The sequence below is a fragment of the Hyla sarda genome, assembly GCF_029499605.1.
Source record: "Hyla sarda isolate aHylSar1 chromosome 1 unlocalized genomic scaffold, aHylSar1.hap1 SUPER_1_unloc_16, whole genome shotgun sequence".
Classification (NCBI taxonomy): Eukaryota; Metazoa; Chordata; class Amphibia; order Anura; family Hylidae; genus Hyla; species Hyla sarda.
The window spans coordinates 428,589-444,117 of record NW_026607577.1 but is presented as its reverse complement, the minus strand read 5'-3'; the positions used below and the strand labels follow the sequence as shown (position 1 = coordinate 444,117).

At 45.3% G+C, this 15,529-nt stretch overlaps 1 protein-coding gene across 1 annotated transcript; it reads left to right on the top strand.

The window, feature by feature from the left end:
- Positions 1–906: 906 nt before the first annotated feature.
- Positions 907–15,529, top strand: LOC130298010 (zinc finger protein 436-like; the record flags this gene model as incomplete). The annotated part of the gene is made up of 3 exons (XM_056550890.1): positions 907–1,028; positions 1,112–1,780; positions 14,442–15,529. Coding segments are annotated over exons 1-3 (1,845 nt in total), but the record flags the coding sequence as incomplete, so codon positions are not given.

Here is a 15,529-nt window from a genome sequence, read left to right as displayed (position 1 = left end):
TGACCCCCGGAGAAGAAGGACAGCCCGGACCGGTTCACTCTTCACCCGGAACGCCCCCGGACACTACAGGAACGATGGATGGATGGCCCGGACCATCCTGACAGGTAGGGGGAGAGAAGCGGGTGGTGGTGGCGGCGGTGGCCTATGGCCCCGCAAAAGCCACTGCAGATCATTGATTTAAAGCGCCCGCTTTAAATCAATGATCTGCAGCGGTGTCGCAGGGGGTTAAATAGCCGATAACTTATACCGGAATATCGGTATAAGTTATCGGCTATCGGCCCTAACCTCCACCGATTATCGGTATCGGCCCTAAAAAAACGATATCGGTCGATCCCTAGTTTCCTGCACAAGAGCAGAAGGTATGTCAGATTTGAAGCGTCTCCTGCTCCGGAGCTGGGCCCATGGCTATACATTATATACCTCCTGCCCAGTCAGCCATGAAGGAGTTAAATGGTGGTGATGCATTGCCACTTAACTTTTTTGGGGCCACACACTATACAGATAGCTGCTTATTGTCCCTTCTACTCACTGGGATAAGAACAACCAGTCTATTTAGGGTTAAGTGGCGCACAGCACTGCCAATTCTATCCTTAGGGGCCAGACAGTAAGCAGCCATCTATATAGTCCCGGGGGAGGGGAGCAGTGATACTATGAAATATCACTTAACTCCTTACACTCCATGGGACGGGCGCTTTGGGTATAATGACCTGAACTGACAGCTGGATCATCAGACTTGCGGTCAGTTCGGGACATGTGACCATAATATAGAGGATCTGCCCCGACAAGTATTCACCTCATCATCCGAGAGCAAGAAGATAAATCATGTGCAGGAATATCCCCTCAAATGTCTCCATATAACATCCTGGAATTGTATAGAATTAAATGTTTATTCACAATACATGTTCCTATAAGGTGTCAGGACGTGGCGGTGTATTTCTCCATGGAGGAGTGGGAGTATGTAGAAGGACACAAGGATCAGTACAAGGATCAGGTCATGATGGAGGATCAGCAGCCCCTCACATCACCAGGTAATAGACATGACTATATACACACGTCCTCTCATTATTTGTATGTAAAGAATGAATTCAGTCTCTGTATGTGTTCCCTACAGTCAGATCCAGTAAGAGAACAGCACCAGAGAGGTGTCCCCGTCCTCTTGATGAGCAGAATATGGAGGTCATTACTACAGGGAAAGATCTGATCTATATTAATGCTACAAACATAAAGGAAGAAGAACAAGAGACAGATGTAAGCAGTGATGAACAGTATAAGGAGGACATTTCTACACGGAAATATCTGATCTATAATAATGCTACAGACATAAAGGAAGAAGAAGAGACAGATGTGAGCGGTGATGAGCAGTATAAGGAGGACATTCCTAAAGGGAAAGATCTGATCTATAATAATGCTATAGACATAAAGGATGAAGAGACAGATGTGAGCAGTGATGAGCATTATAAGGGGGGCATTTCTACAGAGAAAGTTCTTATCTATATTAATGCTACAGACATAAAGGAAGAAGAAGAGACAGATGTGAGTAGTGATGAGCAGTATATGGAGGACATTTCTACAGGGAAATATCTGATCTATAATAATGCTACAGACATAAAGGAAGAAGAAGTGACAGATGTGAGCAGTAATGCACAGTATAAGGAGGACATTCCTACAGGGAAAGATCTGATCTACATTAATGCTCCAGACATAATAGTAAAAGCAGAAGAGACAGATGTGAGCGGTGATGAGCAGTTTAAGGAGGACATTTCTACAGGTAACCACCCAGGTAAGTAGTGATCACTAAATACAGAGAAGGGTCACAGATTCTATTCAGTCACCGTCTACAATAATGTTTTGGGGGAAGTAGTGGTGTAACTAGAATCTCTGCGACTACAGGGCAAATTTTGGAATACCACCCCCCTCCCCCCAAACATATCTCAGACTGGGGGCCTCCCAGCTCCTCTGGGCACAAGTGACCTCCGCTCCGTGCAGGGATTACTGTCAACCACTGCATGAAGAGGTGCCCGACATGCCTCTCTATAAATCTCTATGGGAGAGCCGGAGATATACAAACGGGATGCCAGGCAGGAGATCGCGGGGGTCTCAGTGGTCGGACCCCTCACTATCAGACATTTATCCCCCCAGGATTCTGTGACTAGGGGATAAGTACTCATGTACTAGAGTTTTCCTTTAACACGATAACGACCATGGACGAGTATACATGTCCAGGAGGATGCACGTTCCTGCACCTGGAGGAGTATACATGTCCATGGTTCTCATGGGTACTGCCCAGTGCACCCACGAGATCGCGGCAGGGACTCGGCTGTAACACACAGCCGGGACCCTGCCGCACTGCCGGGACCAAAGTAAACTTCAGTCCCAGCAGTTTAACCCTTACAGCCGCGGTCGGAAGTGACTGTGGGCTATAAGTGTTTTGACAGAGGGAGCTCCCTCTGTCTTCCCTGCAGCACCGTACAACGATCATGGGGGGCTGTGTGTAACCCCTGGCAGGCAGGGGCCTGCCGCACTGCCGGGACCAAAGTAATCTTCTGTCCAGGCAGTTTAACCCTTACAGCCACGGTCGGAAGCGACGACAAACTGTAAGGAGTTGGACAGATGGAGGAGGCTCCCTATGTCTCTCTCCTGCAGCACCGCGCAACGATCGCAGGGTGCTGCTTGTTACCTGGACTTACAAGGACCCCCAGGTCTGCCCCGTTTATTGCCAGAGGCACGTCCTGATATGCTGCCTGCTAGTGTAAAACTGACAGGCAGCATATAACTGCAATGCTAAGTATTCCAAAGCATTTACAAAAGTGTAAAAAAAAATATATAAATAAATAAAAGTGTAAAAATAGTTTAAAAAAAGTATAAAAAGAAAAAAAAATTATTAAATAAATATAATGAAAAATAAAAATGCATAATGTGTAGGATTACACAGCGCACATCCCATATTACATGCTGCGGATGCCCGGCAGTCACAATAGTGAGCTCCCTGCTGCGGCTGGGTATCTTTGTGTGTCCACTCATAGCGGTGGATTTCCCGCCGGTGCATTGCCGTGGAATGAGATGTGCCATAGAATGAGATGGTCCGCCTCCATCACATCCTATTGGCTCTCTCTTGTCACGTGACATATTTAAACTTCACGCATCGATGCGAACAGTAGTCTCAGTTTGGCTATCACAGGGAGAGGATCTCCTCACCCTGTGATAGCTGAAGCTGCACGGAGCTCACATGGGCTCTGTGGCCCGACAGAAGTTCACATATTTACGCAGCTCATACGGCTGCCTCATTTACTGGTGATCCACAGCGCTATCGGGATCCCGATGCCCGATGGCGCTGTCATCCGTGTGCGTCCCCGCGAGCGCCCCACGCCCGCAGCTCTACTCCCCGTCCCGTTAACGCTCAGGAAGCGGGGAACAGAAAGTAGAGCATCGGGCGCAGGAAAAGTTATTCGCGTAGTGCTGCGCATGCGCAGTACTACTTTATCTGCGCCCGATGCTCTACTTTCTGTTCCCCGCTTCCTGAGCGTTAACGGGACGGGGAGTAGAGCTGCGGGCGTGGGGCGCTCGCGGGGACGCACACTGATGACAGCACCATCGGGCGTAGGAATCCCCATAGCGCTGTGGATCGCTCCCTGAGCGTTCACAGGGGACGGGGAGTAGAGCTGCGGGGGACGGAGGACGGGGAGTACATCTGCGGGGGACGGGGAGTAGAGCTGCGGGCGTGGGGTGCTCGCGGGGACGCACACTGATGACAGCGCCATCGGGCATAGGGATCCCGATAGCGCTGTGGATCAACAGTACATGTAATAATAGAGTATGTGTATATGAGGCAGCCGTATGAGCTGCGTACATGTGTGAACTTCTGTCGGGCCACAGAGCCCATGTTAGCTCCGTGCAGCATCAGCTATCACAGGGTGAGAAGATCCTCTCCCTGTGATAGCCAAACTGAGACTACTGTGCGCATCGATGCGTGAAGTTTAAATATGTCACGTGACAAGAGAGAGCCAATAGGATGTGATGGAGGCGGACCATCTCATTCTATGGCAAATCTCATTCCACGGCAATGCACCGGCAGTCATGAGCAGACACACTGAGCTACCCAGCCGCAGCAGTGATCTCGCCCTTGTGACTGCCGGGGGCATCTGCGGTGTGAAATACTCTGCGTTCTATGTGACCCTACACTGCGTCCCGTTCATACTGCGTTTCAGCGTTATGTTACAGGTATCCGTCACCATCACGTCAATAATAATGATTCTGACATATACTGTAGCAGCTCCAGTCATTTCTGAATGAGACGGGTCCAGTATACATTGGATCCCTTTTCTGACATGACAGCGGACACCGATACTGCAGAAATGCTGTATGAATGGGGACGATCACCCAAACACCCAGTGATGGATATATTCACCATGAGCGGATGATTATTCCCACAACATGGCGGATATATCCATCAGGAACTATAACTGTCACAGACAGCCGCGCGTCACTGCTAGAAGACCAAGGACCAATCAGAGCGCTCCCTGGTCCAGACAATACACTTGTGGGGTTCTGTATATATAATGGGGTCACTTCTGGGGGTGCGGTATATATAATGGGGTCACTTCTGGGGGTGCAGTATATATAATGGGGTCACTTCTGGGGGTGCAGTATATATAATGGGGTCACTTCTGGGGGTGCAGTATATATAATGGGGTCTCTTCTGGGGTGCAGTATATATAATGGGGTCACTTCTGGGGGTGCAGTATATATAATGGGGTCACTTCTGGGGTGCAGTATATATAATGGGGTCACTTCTGGGGGTGCGGTATATATTTTGCAGATGACACCAAGCTTTGTAGCACGGTACAGTCTATAGAGGATGTGTATATAGTGGGGGGGCTGTGTATATAGAGGGGGGCTGTGTATATAGAGGGGGGCTGTGTATATAGAGGGGGGGCTGTGTATATAGAGAGGGGGGCTGTGTATATAGAGGGGGGGGCTGTGTATATAGAGGGGGGCTGTGTATATAGAGGGGGGCTGTGTATATAGAGGGGGGCTGTTTATATAGAGGGGGGGCTGTGTATATAGTGGGGGGGCTGTGTATATAGAGGGGGGCTGTGTATATAGAGGGGGGGCTGTGTATATAGAGAGGGGGGCTGTGTATATAGAGGGGGGGGCTGTGTATATAGAGGGGGGCTGTGTATATAGAGGGGGGCTGTTTATATAGAGGGGGGGCTGTGTATATAGTGGGGGGGCTGTGTATATAGAGGGGGGGGCTGTGTATATAGAGGGGGGGGGCTGTGTATATAGAGGGGGGCTGTGTATATAGAGGGGGGCTGTGTATATAGAGGATGTGTATATAGTGGGGGGGCTGTGTATATAGAGGGGGGCTGTGTATATAGAGGATGTGTATATAGTGGGGGGGCTGTGTATATAGAGGGGGGCTGTGTATATAGAGGGGGGGCTGTGTATATAGAGGGGGGGCTGTGTATATAGAGGGGGGGCTGTGTATATAGAGGGGGGGGCTCTGTATATAGAGGAATGGCTGTGTATATAGAGGGGGGCTGTGTATATAGAGGGGGGCTGTGTATATAGAGGGGGGCTGTGTATATAGAGGGGGGGGCTGTGTATATAGAGGGGGGGGCTGTGTATATAGAGGGGGGGCTGTGTATATAGAGGGGGGCTGTGTATATATAGAGGATGATATAACAGCTCTGTTTCTATCTTTGCAGATGACACCGAGCTTTGTAGCACGGTACAGTCTATAGAGGATGTGTATATAGTGGGGGGGCTGTGTATATAGAGGGGGGCTGTGTATATAGAGGGGGGTCTGTGTATATAGGGGGGCTGTGTATATAGAGGGGGGCTGTGTATATAGAGGAATGGCTGTGTATATAGAGGGGGGCTGTGTATATAGTGGAGGGGCTGTGTATATAGAGGGGGGCTGTGTATATAGAGGGGGGGTACAGTCTATAGAGGATGTGTATAGGTTACAAGATGACTTGGATAGACTAAGTGTCTGGGCCTCCACTTGGCAAATGAGGTTCAATGTGGATAAATGTAAAGTTATGCATCTGGGTACTAATAACCTGCAGCATTGTATGTCTTAGGGGGGCTGTGTATATAGAGGGGGGGCTGTGTATATAGAGGGGGGGGCTGTGTATATAGAGGGGGGGCTGTGTATATAGAGGGGGGGCTGTGTATATAGAGGGGGGGCTGTGTATATAGAGGGGGGGCTGTGTATATAGAGGGGGGGGCTGTGTATATAGAGGGGGGCTGTGTATACTAATAACCTGCATGCGTCATATGTCTAAGGGGGGCTGTGTATATAGAGGGGGGCTGTGTATATAGAGGGGGGGGCTGTGTATATAGAGGGGGGGGGCTGTGTATACTAATAACCTGCATGCATCGTATGTCTTAGGGGGGGCTGTGTATATAGAGGGGGGGCTGTGTATATAGAGGGGGGCTGTGTATATAGAGGGGGGCTGTGTATATAGAGGGGGGGCTGTGTATATAGAGGGGGGCTGTGTATATAGAGGGGGGCTGTGTATATAGAGGGGGGCTGTGGATATAGAGGGGGGGCTGTGTATATAGAGGGGGGCTGTGTATATAGAGGGGGGCTGTGTATACTAATAACCTGCATGCGTCGTATGTCTTAGGGGGGCTGTTTATATAGAGGGGGGCTGTGTATATAGAGGGGGGGCTGTGTATATAGAGGGGGGCTGTGTATACTAATAACCTGCATGCGTCATATGTCTTAGGGGGGATTAAACTGGCAGAGTCACTGGTAGAGAAGGATCTGGGTGACTTGTAGATCACAGACTACAGAATAGCACAATGTCAGGCTGCTGCTTCCAAAGCCGGCAGGATATTGTCATGTATAAAAAGAGGTATGGACTCGAGGGACAGGGACATAATACTCCCCCTTTATAAAGCATTGGTACGGCCTCACCTGGAATATGCTATTCAGTTTTGGGCACCTGTCCATAAAAGGGACACTGCGGAGCTGGAAAGGGTGCAGAGACGCGCGACTAAACTAATATGGGGCATGGAACATCTTAGCTATGAGGAGCGATTAAAGGAGTTACAATTGTTTAGTCTTGAGAAGAGACGTTTAAGGGGGGATATGATAAACGTATATAAGTATATAAATGGCCCATACAAAAAATATGGAGAAAAACTGTTCCAGGTTAAACCCCCCCAAAGGACGAGGGGGCACTCCCTCCGTCTGGAGAAGAAAAGGTTTAGTCTAAAGGGGCGACACGCCTTCTTTACCCTCAGGACTGTGAATTTATGGAACGGTCTACCTCAGGAACTGGTCACAGCAGGAACAATTAACAGCTTTAAAACAGGATTAGATACATTCCTGGAACAAAATAACATTACTGCTTATGAAGAAATATAAAATCCCATCCCTTCCCCAATATCGCGCCACACCCCTACCCCTTAATTCCCTGGTTGAACTTGATGGACATATGTCTTTTTTCGACCGTACTAACTATGTAACTTCTGGGGGTGCGGTATAGTAACATAGTTCATAAGGTTGAAAAAAGACCAGAGTCCATCTAGTTCAACCTATATCCCTAATGAGTCCCTTCTGAGTTGATCCAGAGGAGGCAAAAAACCCTCAGACTAGAGGTAAAAATTCCTTCCCGACTCCAAATATCAGAATAAATCCCTGGATCAACGTTCTGTCCCTATAAATCTAATATACATAATCTTTAATGTTATTATTCTCCAAAAATACATCCAGATCCCTTTTGAATTCTTTTACAGAGTTGACCATGACCATCTCCTCAGGCAGAGAATTCCACAGTCTCACTGCTCTTACAGTAAAGAACCCCCGTCTGTGCTGGTGTAGAAACCTTCTTTCCTCTAGACGTAGAGGATGCCCCCTTGTTATATATACAGTCCTGGGTATAAATAGATCATGGAGAGATCTCTGTACTGTCCTGATATATTATATATATTATTAGGTCACCTCCTTGTTATATATATAGTCCTGGGTATAAATAGATCATGGAGAGATCTCTGTACTGTCCTGATATATTATATATATTATTAGGTCACCTCCGTGTTATATATACAGTCCTGGGTATAAATAGATCATGGAGAGATCTCTGTACTGTCCTGATATATTATATATATTATTAGGTCACCTCCTTGTTATATATACAGTCCTGGGTATAAATAGATCATGGAGAGATCTCTGCACTGTCCTGGTATATTATATATATTATTAGGTCACCTCCTTGTTATAGATACAGTCCTGGGTATAAATAGATCATGGAGAGATCTCTGTACTGTCCTGGTATATTATATATATTATTAGGTCACCTCCTTCTTATATATACAGTCCTGGGTATAAATAGATCATGGAGAGATCTCTGTACTGTCCTGATATATTATATATATTATTAGGTCACCTCCTTGTTATATATACAGTCCTGGGTATAAATAGATCATGGAGAGATCTCTGTACTGTCCTGATATATTTATACATAGTTATTAGGTCACCTCCTTGTTATATATACAGTCATGGGTATAAATAGATCATGGAGAGATCTCTGTACTGTCCTGGTATATTATATATATTATTAGGTCACCTCCTTGTTATATATACAGTCCTGGGTATAAATAGATCATGGAGAGATCTCTGTACTGTCCTGGTATATTATATATATTATTAGGTCACCTCCTTGTTATATATACAGTCCTGGGTATAAATAGATCATGGAGAGATCTCTGTACTGTCCTGATATATTATATATATTATTAGGTCACCTCCTTGTTACATATACAGTCCTGGGTATAAATAGATCATGGAGAGATCTCTGTACTGTCCTGATATATTTATACATAGTTATTAGGTCACCTCCTTGTTATATATACAGTCCTGGGTATAAATAGATCATGGAGAGATCTCTGTACTGTCCCCTGATATATTTATACATAGTTATTAGGTCTCCCCTAAGCCTTCTTTTTTCTAAACTAAATAACCCTAATTCTGATAATCTTTCTGGGTACTGTAGTCCTCCCATTCCCCGTATTACCCTGGTTGCCCGTCTTTGAACCCTCTCCAGCTCCACTATATCTTTCTTGTACACTGGTGCCCAGTACTGTACACAGTATTCTATGCGTGGTCTGACCAGTACTGTACACAGTATTCTATGTGTGGTCTGACCAGTACTGTACACAGTATTCTATGTGTGGTCTGACCAGTACTGTACACAGTATTCTATGTGTGGTCTGACTAGTACTGTACACAGTATTCTATGTGTGGTCTGACCAGTACTGTACACAGTATTCTATGTGTGGTCTGACCAGTACTGTACACAGTATTCTATGTGTGGTCTGACCAGTACTGTACACAGTATTCTATTTGTGGTCTGGCCAGTACTGTACACAGTATTCTATGTGTGGTCTGACTAGTACTGTACACAGTATTGTATGTGTGGTCTGACCAGTACTGTACACAGTATTCTATGTGTGATCTGACCAGTACTGTACACAGTATTCTATGTGTGGTCTGACCTGTACTGTACACAGTATTCTATGTGTGGTCTGACCAGTACTGTACACAGTATTCTATGTGTGGACTGACCAGTACTGTACACAGTATTCTATGTGTGGTCTGACCAGTACTGTACACAGTATTCTATGTGTGGTCTGACCAGTACTGTACACAGTATTCTATGTGTGGTCTGACTAGTACTGTACACAGTATTCTATGTGTGGTCTGACCAGTACTGTACACAGTATTCTATGTGTGGTCTGACCAGTACTGTACACAGTATTCTATGTGTGATCTGACCAGTACTGTACACAGTATTCTATGTGTGGTCTGGCCAGTACTGTACACAGTATTCTATGTGTGATCTGACCAATACTGTACACAGTATTCTATGTGTGGTCTGACCAGTACTGTACACAGTATTCTATGTGTGATCTGACCAGTACTGTACACAGTATTCTATGTGTGATCTGACCAGTACTGTACACAGTATTCTATGTGTGGTCTGACCAGTACTGTACACAGTATTCTATGCGTGGTCTGACCAGTACTGTACACAGTATTCTATGCGTGGTCTGACCAGTACTGTACACAGTATTCTATGCGTGGTCTGACCAGTACTGTACACAGTATTCTATGTGTGGTCTGACCAGTACTGTACACAGTATTCTATGTGTGGTCTGACCAGTACTGTACACAGTATTCTATGTGTGGTCTGACCAGTACTGTACACAGTATTCTATGTGTGGTCTGACCAGTACTGTACACAGTATTCTATGTGTGGTCTGACCAGTACTGTACACAGTATTCTATGTGTGGTCTGACCAGTACTGTACACAGTATTCCATGTGTGGTCTGACCAGTACTGTACACAGTATTCTATGTGTGATCTGACCAGTACTGTGCACAGTATTCTATGTGTGGTCTGACCAGTACTGTACACAGTATTCTATGTGTGGTCTGACCAGTACTGTACACAGTATTCTATGTGTGGTCTAACCAGTACTGTACACAGTATTCTATGTGTGGTCTGACCAGTACTGTACACAGTATTCCATGTGTGGTCTGACCAGTACTGTACACAGTATTCTATGTGTGATCTGACCAGTACTGTGCACAGTATTCTATGTGTGGTCTGACCAGTACTGTACACAGTATTCTATGTGTGGTCTGACCAGTACTGTACACAGTATTCTATGTGTGGTCTAACCAGTACTGTACACAGTATTCTATGTGTGGTCTGACCAGTACTGTACACAGTATTCTATGTGTGGTCTGACCAGTACTGTACACAGTATTCTATGTGTGGTCTGACTAGTGATTTGTACAGCGGTAGTATTATTTCCTTGTCGTGGGCATCTATGCCCCTATTGATGCACCCCATGATTTTATTTGCCTTGGCAGCAGCTGCCTGACACTGGTCACTACAGCTAAATTTACTGTTAACTAAGACTCCTAAGTCCTTTTCCACGTCAGTTGTCCCAAGTGTGCTCCCATTTAATATATAACCCCAGCCCGGATTTTTCCTCCCCATGTGCATTACCTTACATTTATCAGTGTTGAACCTCATCTGCCACTTCTCAGCCCAAACCCCCAAACTATCCAGATCCATTTGTAACCGTGCACTGTCCTCTATTGTGTTTACTGCTTTACAGAGTTTAGTATCATCTGCAAAGATTCCACCATCTTTACTCATTTCCTATATCTCCACCCAGTTGGCCCCAGCTAGAAGCCCTGTCCTTGTGGCCCTATTCCTGTTATGTCTTTACCTCTAATATGTCAGGTTCTTCTTCTCCTTCTGGTTCTCTCCCGAGTGTCCACATGTCTCCCCGGCCGCCGCCATCTTGTAGAAGGAGGTTTATAGAGAACTGTGGATCCAGGCTCTATGGTGGGGACGGGCTGCACCTCAATAGGTAGGGGGCGCTGTGCTCGGGGAGGAGATAGTGTAGATCAGTGGTTCTTAACCTGGGTTCGATCGATCCCCAGGGGGTTCGGTGAGTCAGGCTTCTTATGCACTACAAAATTCTCCGTTTTTAAACATCCGTATGAAGTTCTGTCTGAAAACCAGCTGAAAACGGCAGTAACGAAATCTTATACGGCCGTTAGAAAATCCCATTATAGTCTATGGGATTTTTCTCATATCCGTTTTAATCCATTATAGTCCGTTATTGATAACGGACGTTATTTTGTGACGGAAGATAGTAACGGGAGAAATAGTTCATGAACTATCAGTCATTTTACCAAAATATCCTCGGCGAAACGGAAAAAAAAATCATTGTGCGACAAAATGTAAGAAAAAATTTCATTTTGTAACTTTTGGGGGCTTCCGTTTCTACGCACTGCATTTTTCGGTAAAAATGACACCTTCTCTTTATTCTATAGGTCCATACGATTAAATTGATCCCCTACTTATATAGGTTGGATTTTGTCGTACTTTGGAAAAAATCATAACTACATACAGGTAAATAAATATGTTAAAAATTCTCATCTTCTAACCCCTATAACTTTTTTTTTTTCCGGGTATGGGCCGGTATGAGGGCTCATTTTTTGCGCAGTGATCTGAAGTTTTTAGCGGTACCATTTTTGTATTGATCAGACTTTTTGATCACTTTTTATTAATTTTTTTATGATATAAAAAGTGACCAAAAATACACTATTTTGGACTTTGGCATTTTTTTGCGCGTACACCATTGACCGTGCAATTTAATTAACAATATATTTTTATAGTTCGGACATTTTCGCACGCGGCGATACCACATATGTTTATTTTTATTGTTATTTACACTGTTTGTTTTTTTTAATGGGAAAAGGGGGGTGATTCTATATTTTATTAGGGAAGGGGTTAAATGACCTTTGTAAACTTTTTTTTCACTTTTTTTTTGCAGTGTTATAGCTCCCATAGGGACCTATAACACTGCACACACTGATCTCTTATACTGATCATTGTTATCCCATAGGGACCTATAACACTGCACACACTGATCTCTTATACTGATCATTGTTATCCCATAGGGACCTATAACACTGCACACACTGATCTCTTATACTGATCATTGTTATTCCATAGGGACCTATAACACTGCACACACTGATCTCTTATATTGATCATTGTTATCCCATAGGGAGCTATAACACTGCACGCACTGATCTCTTATACTGATCATTGTTATCCCATAGGAGACTATAACACTGCACACACTGATCTCCTATACTGGTCATTGTTATCCCATAGGGGCCTATAACACTGCACACACTGATCTCTTATACTGATCATTGTTATCCCATAGGGGGCTATAACACTGCACAAACTGATCTCTTATACTGATCATTGTTATCCCATAGGGAGCTATAACACTGCACACACTGATCTCCTATGCTGATCATTGCAGGGATCAGTCAGAGAGGCGGTCGATTGTCCCGATCAGCCCGACTGAGCTGCCGGGAATGGTTTACTTTCGTTTTGTTGATCGCCGCGTCTAAGGGTTAATAGCGCGCCACGGGTCCCGGCTGTTGTTAGAGGCCGCGACCCCGCGTTATAGATCGGGAGCGGACTCATGACGTAGCGGTACGTCATGAGTCTTTAAGGGGTTAAAGGGGTACTCCGGTGCTCCAGCATTCTGAAAGCTCAGAGGCAGTGATCATGAAGTTGTGGCCATGCCCCCTCTCACATGAATGGGGTGTGTGCGACATTACAAGGGGGCGTAGCCGTAACATCGCGACCACTGGAATCTGGCTTTTGTTTAGAACGGGGGGTGCTGTGGGAGATCCTGGGGGCCCCAGCAGCCGGACCCCACGATCAGACATCTTATCCCCCATCCTTTGGATAAGAGATAAGATGTCTAGCAGTGGAGTACCCCTTTAAATCCCTTCATTCTTTCCCTCTAATACGGTAATGTTCCGGTTTGGGTCACCTGTGTGGGTCCAAATAGAGGTATAGGTGCGGCTGGCGAGCCGAGAGCGAAAATCATTAAAAATAAAGGTTCCCCTTTTAACTTGGTTCCAGGAAAATTTCACTAACTTTATTGGGACATAAGTCTTTCTATACACATTAATAGACAAAAGACAAAAATGTGATACTGTCTGCCTAGACAGGATAGGGGATAGGTTATAGATCACAGGGGTCCGACCCTTGGGACTCCCCGCGATCTCCTGAACGGGGCCCCATTACTCTTCCGGAAGCAGCTTTTCCGACCCCCACAGGATGCCGCAGCCGATACCCCCCCCCCCCATGGGATACATGGAGGGGGAGTGTCAGCTGCCACTCCATGCAGTGTCGGTCCGCCCCCTTCAAGCAGTCCCAAGGGTCGGACCCCCGTGAACTATAACGTATCCCCTATCCTTTGCCTGAATTCTCTGGCTGGCATGAGGATTATAAAGGGGGCGGTTTGGATGACTGCTCCATTATAACCTGCGGGGTCAAGTGGATTGGGGGGCACGGTCATTTGGTCCCTGACCGGGCCCCATAGCAGTGATTTTCCCTGAGGCTGTGTCCACATGATTGTCATAGACGGGTGTCCCTGCTCCTTGTAAGGCAGTGGTGTCAAACTATGGCCCTTCAGATGTTCCAAAACTTCAACTCCCGGGCATGCTGGGAGTTGAAGTTTTGCAACATCTGGAGGGCCGCAGTTTGAAGACCACTGCACTAAGGGATACCATGAGAGGGAAGCATTGATTTGCCTTTTGGGGACAGTGTGCATCCTCTGGGGGAGGCAGAGAGACCTTTTGGTGTCGAGGCATGCTGGGAGTTGATGTTTTGTAACATCTGGAGGGCCACAGTTTGACACCACTGTTGTATGGCTGCTCCGCTATTATAGTAACTATCTTTCTTCAGTTTTGCAGTAAATCTTATTTAAAAATGAAGGGTACAAAGTACTATTGCTTAGAAATGCAAAAATGTCCTGGGTTGTTAAGGGGTTAATACTGATAATAAAATCTGTGTTATTCTCTGCAGATTCTTGTACCAGGAGATCAGAGGAGAATCTTATATCTTCAGATTATAAAGCAGATGATGATATCACACAAGATACATATGAAGAACATTCCATTATCCCAGATACACCCTCAGCCCTTCACAGCCAAGATCTGTCATCTCATCCTTATATACAGGTCCTGTCTTCTCACTCATCACAGGATGTTCAGCAAAATAAAATCCACAGAAGGGGTGTTGGACATCAAAGAGATTGTGCAGGGGAGAAGCAATATTCATGTTCAGTATGTGGGAAATGTTTTAATAGCAAATCACAACTTATTCAACATAACAGAACTCACACAGGAGAGAAGCCATATTCATGTTCAGAATGTGGGAAATGTTATACTCATCAGCCAAGTCTTATTAGACATCAAAGAACTCACACAGGGGAAAAGCCATTTTCATGTTCAGAATGTGGGAAATGTTTTACTTTTAAATCAGGTCTTATTGTACATCAACAAACTCACACAGGAGAGAAGCCATATTCATGTTCAGAATGTGGGAAATGTTATACTCATCAGCCAAGTCTTATTAGACATCAAAGAACTCACACAGAGGAGAAGCCTTTTTCATGCTCAGAATGTGGGAAATGTTTTACTCAGAAATTAGACCTTGTTGTACATCAAAGAAGTCACACAGGGAAGAAGCCATTTTCATGTTCAGAATGTGGGAAATGTTTTGCTCAGAAATCATATCTTGTTGTACATCAAAGAACTCACACAGGGGAAATGCCATTTTCATGTTCAAAATGTGGGAAATGTTTTACATTTAAATCAGGTCTTGTTGTACATCAACGAACTCACATGCGAGAGAAGCAATTTTCATGCTCAGAATGTGGGAAATGTTTTGCTCAGAAATCAGATCTTGTTAAACATCAAAGAACTCACACAGGAGAGAAGCCATTTCCATGTTCAGAATGTTGGAAATGTTTTACTCAGAAATCAGACCTTGTTGTACATCAAAGAACTCACACAGGAGAGAAACCATTTTCATGTTCAGAATGTAGAAAATGCTTTACTCAGCAATCACATCTTATTCAACATCAAAGAACTCACACAGGAGAGAAGCCA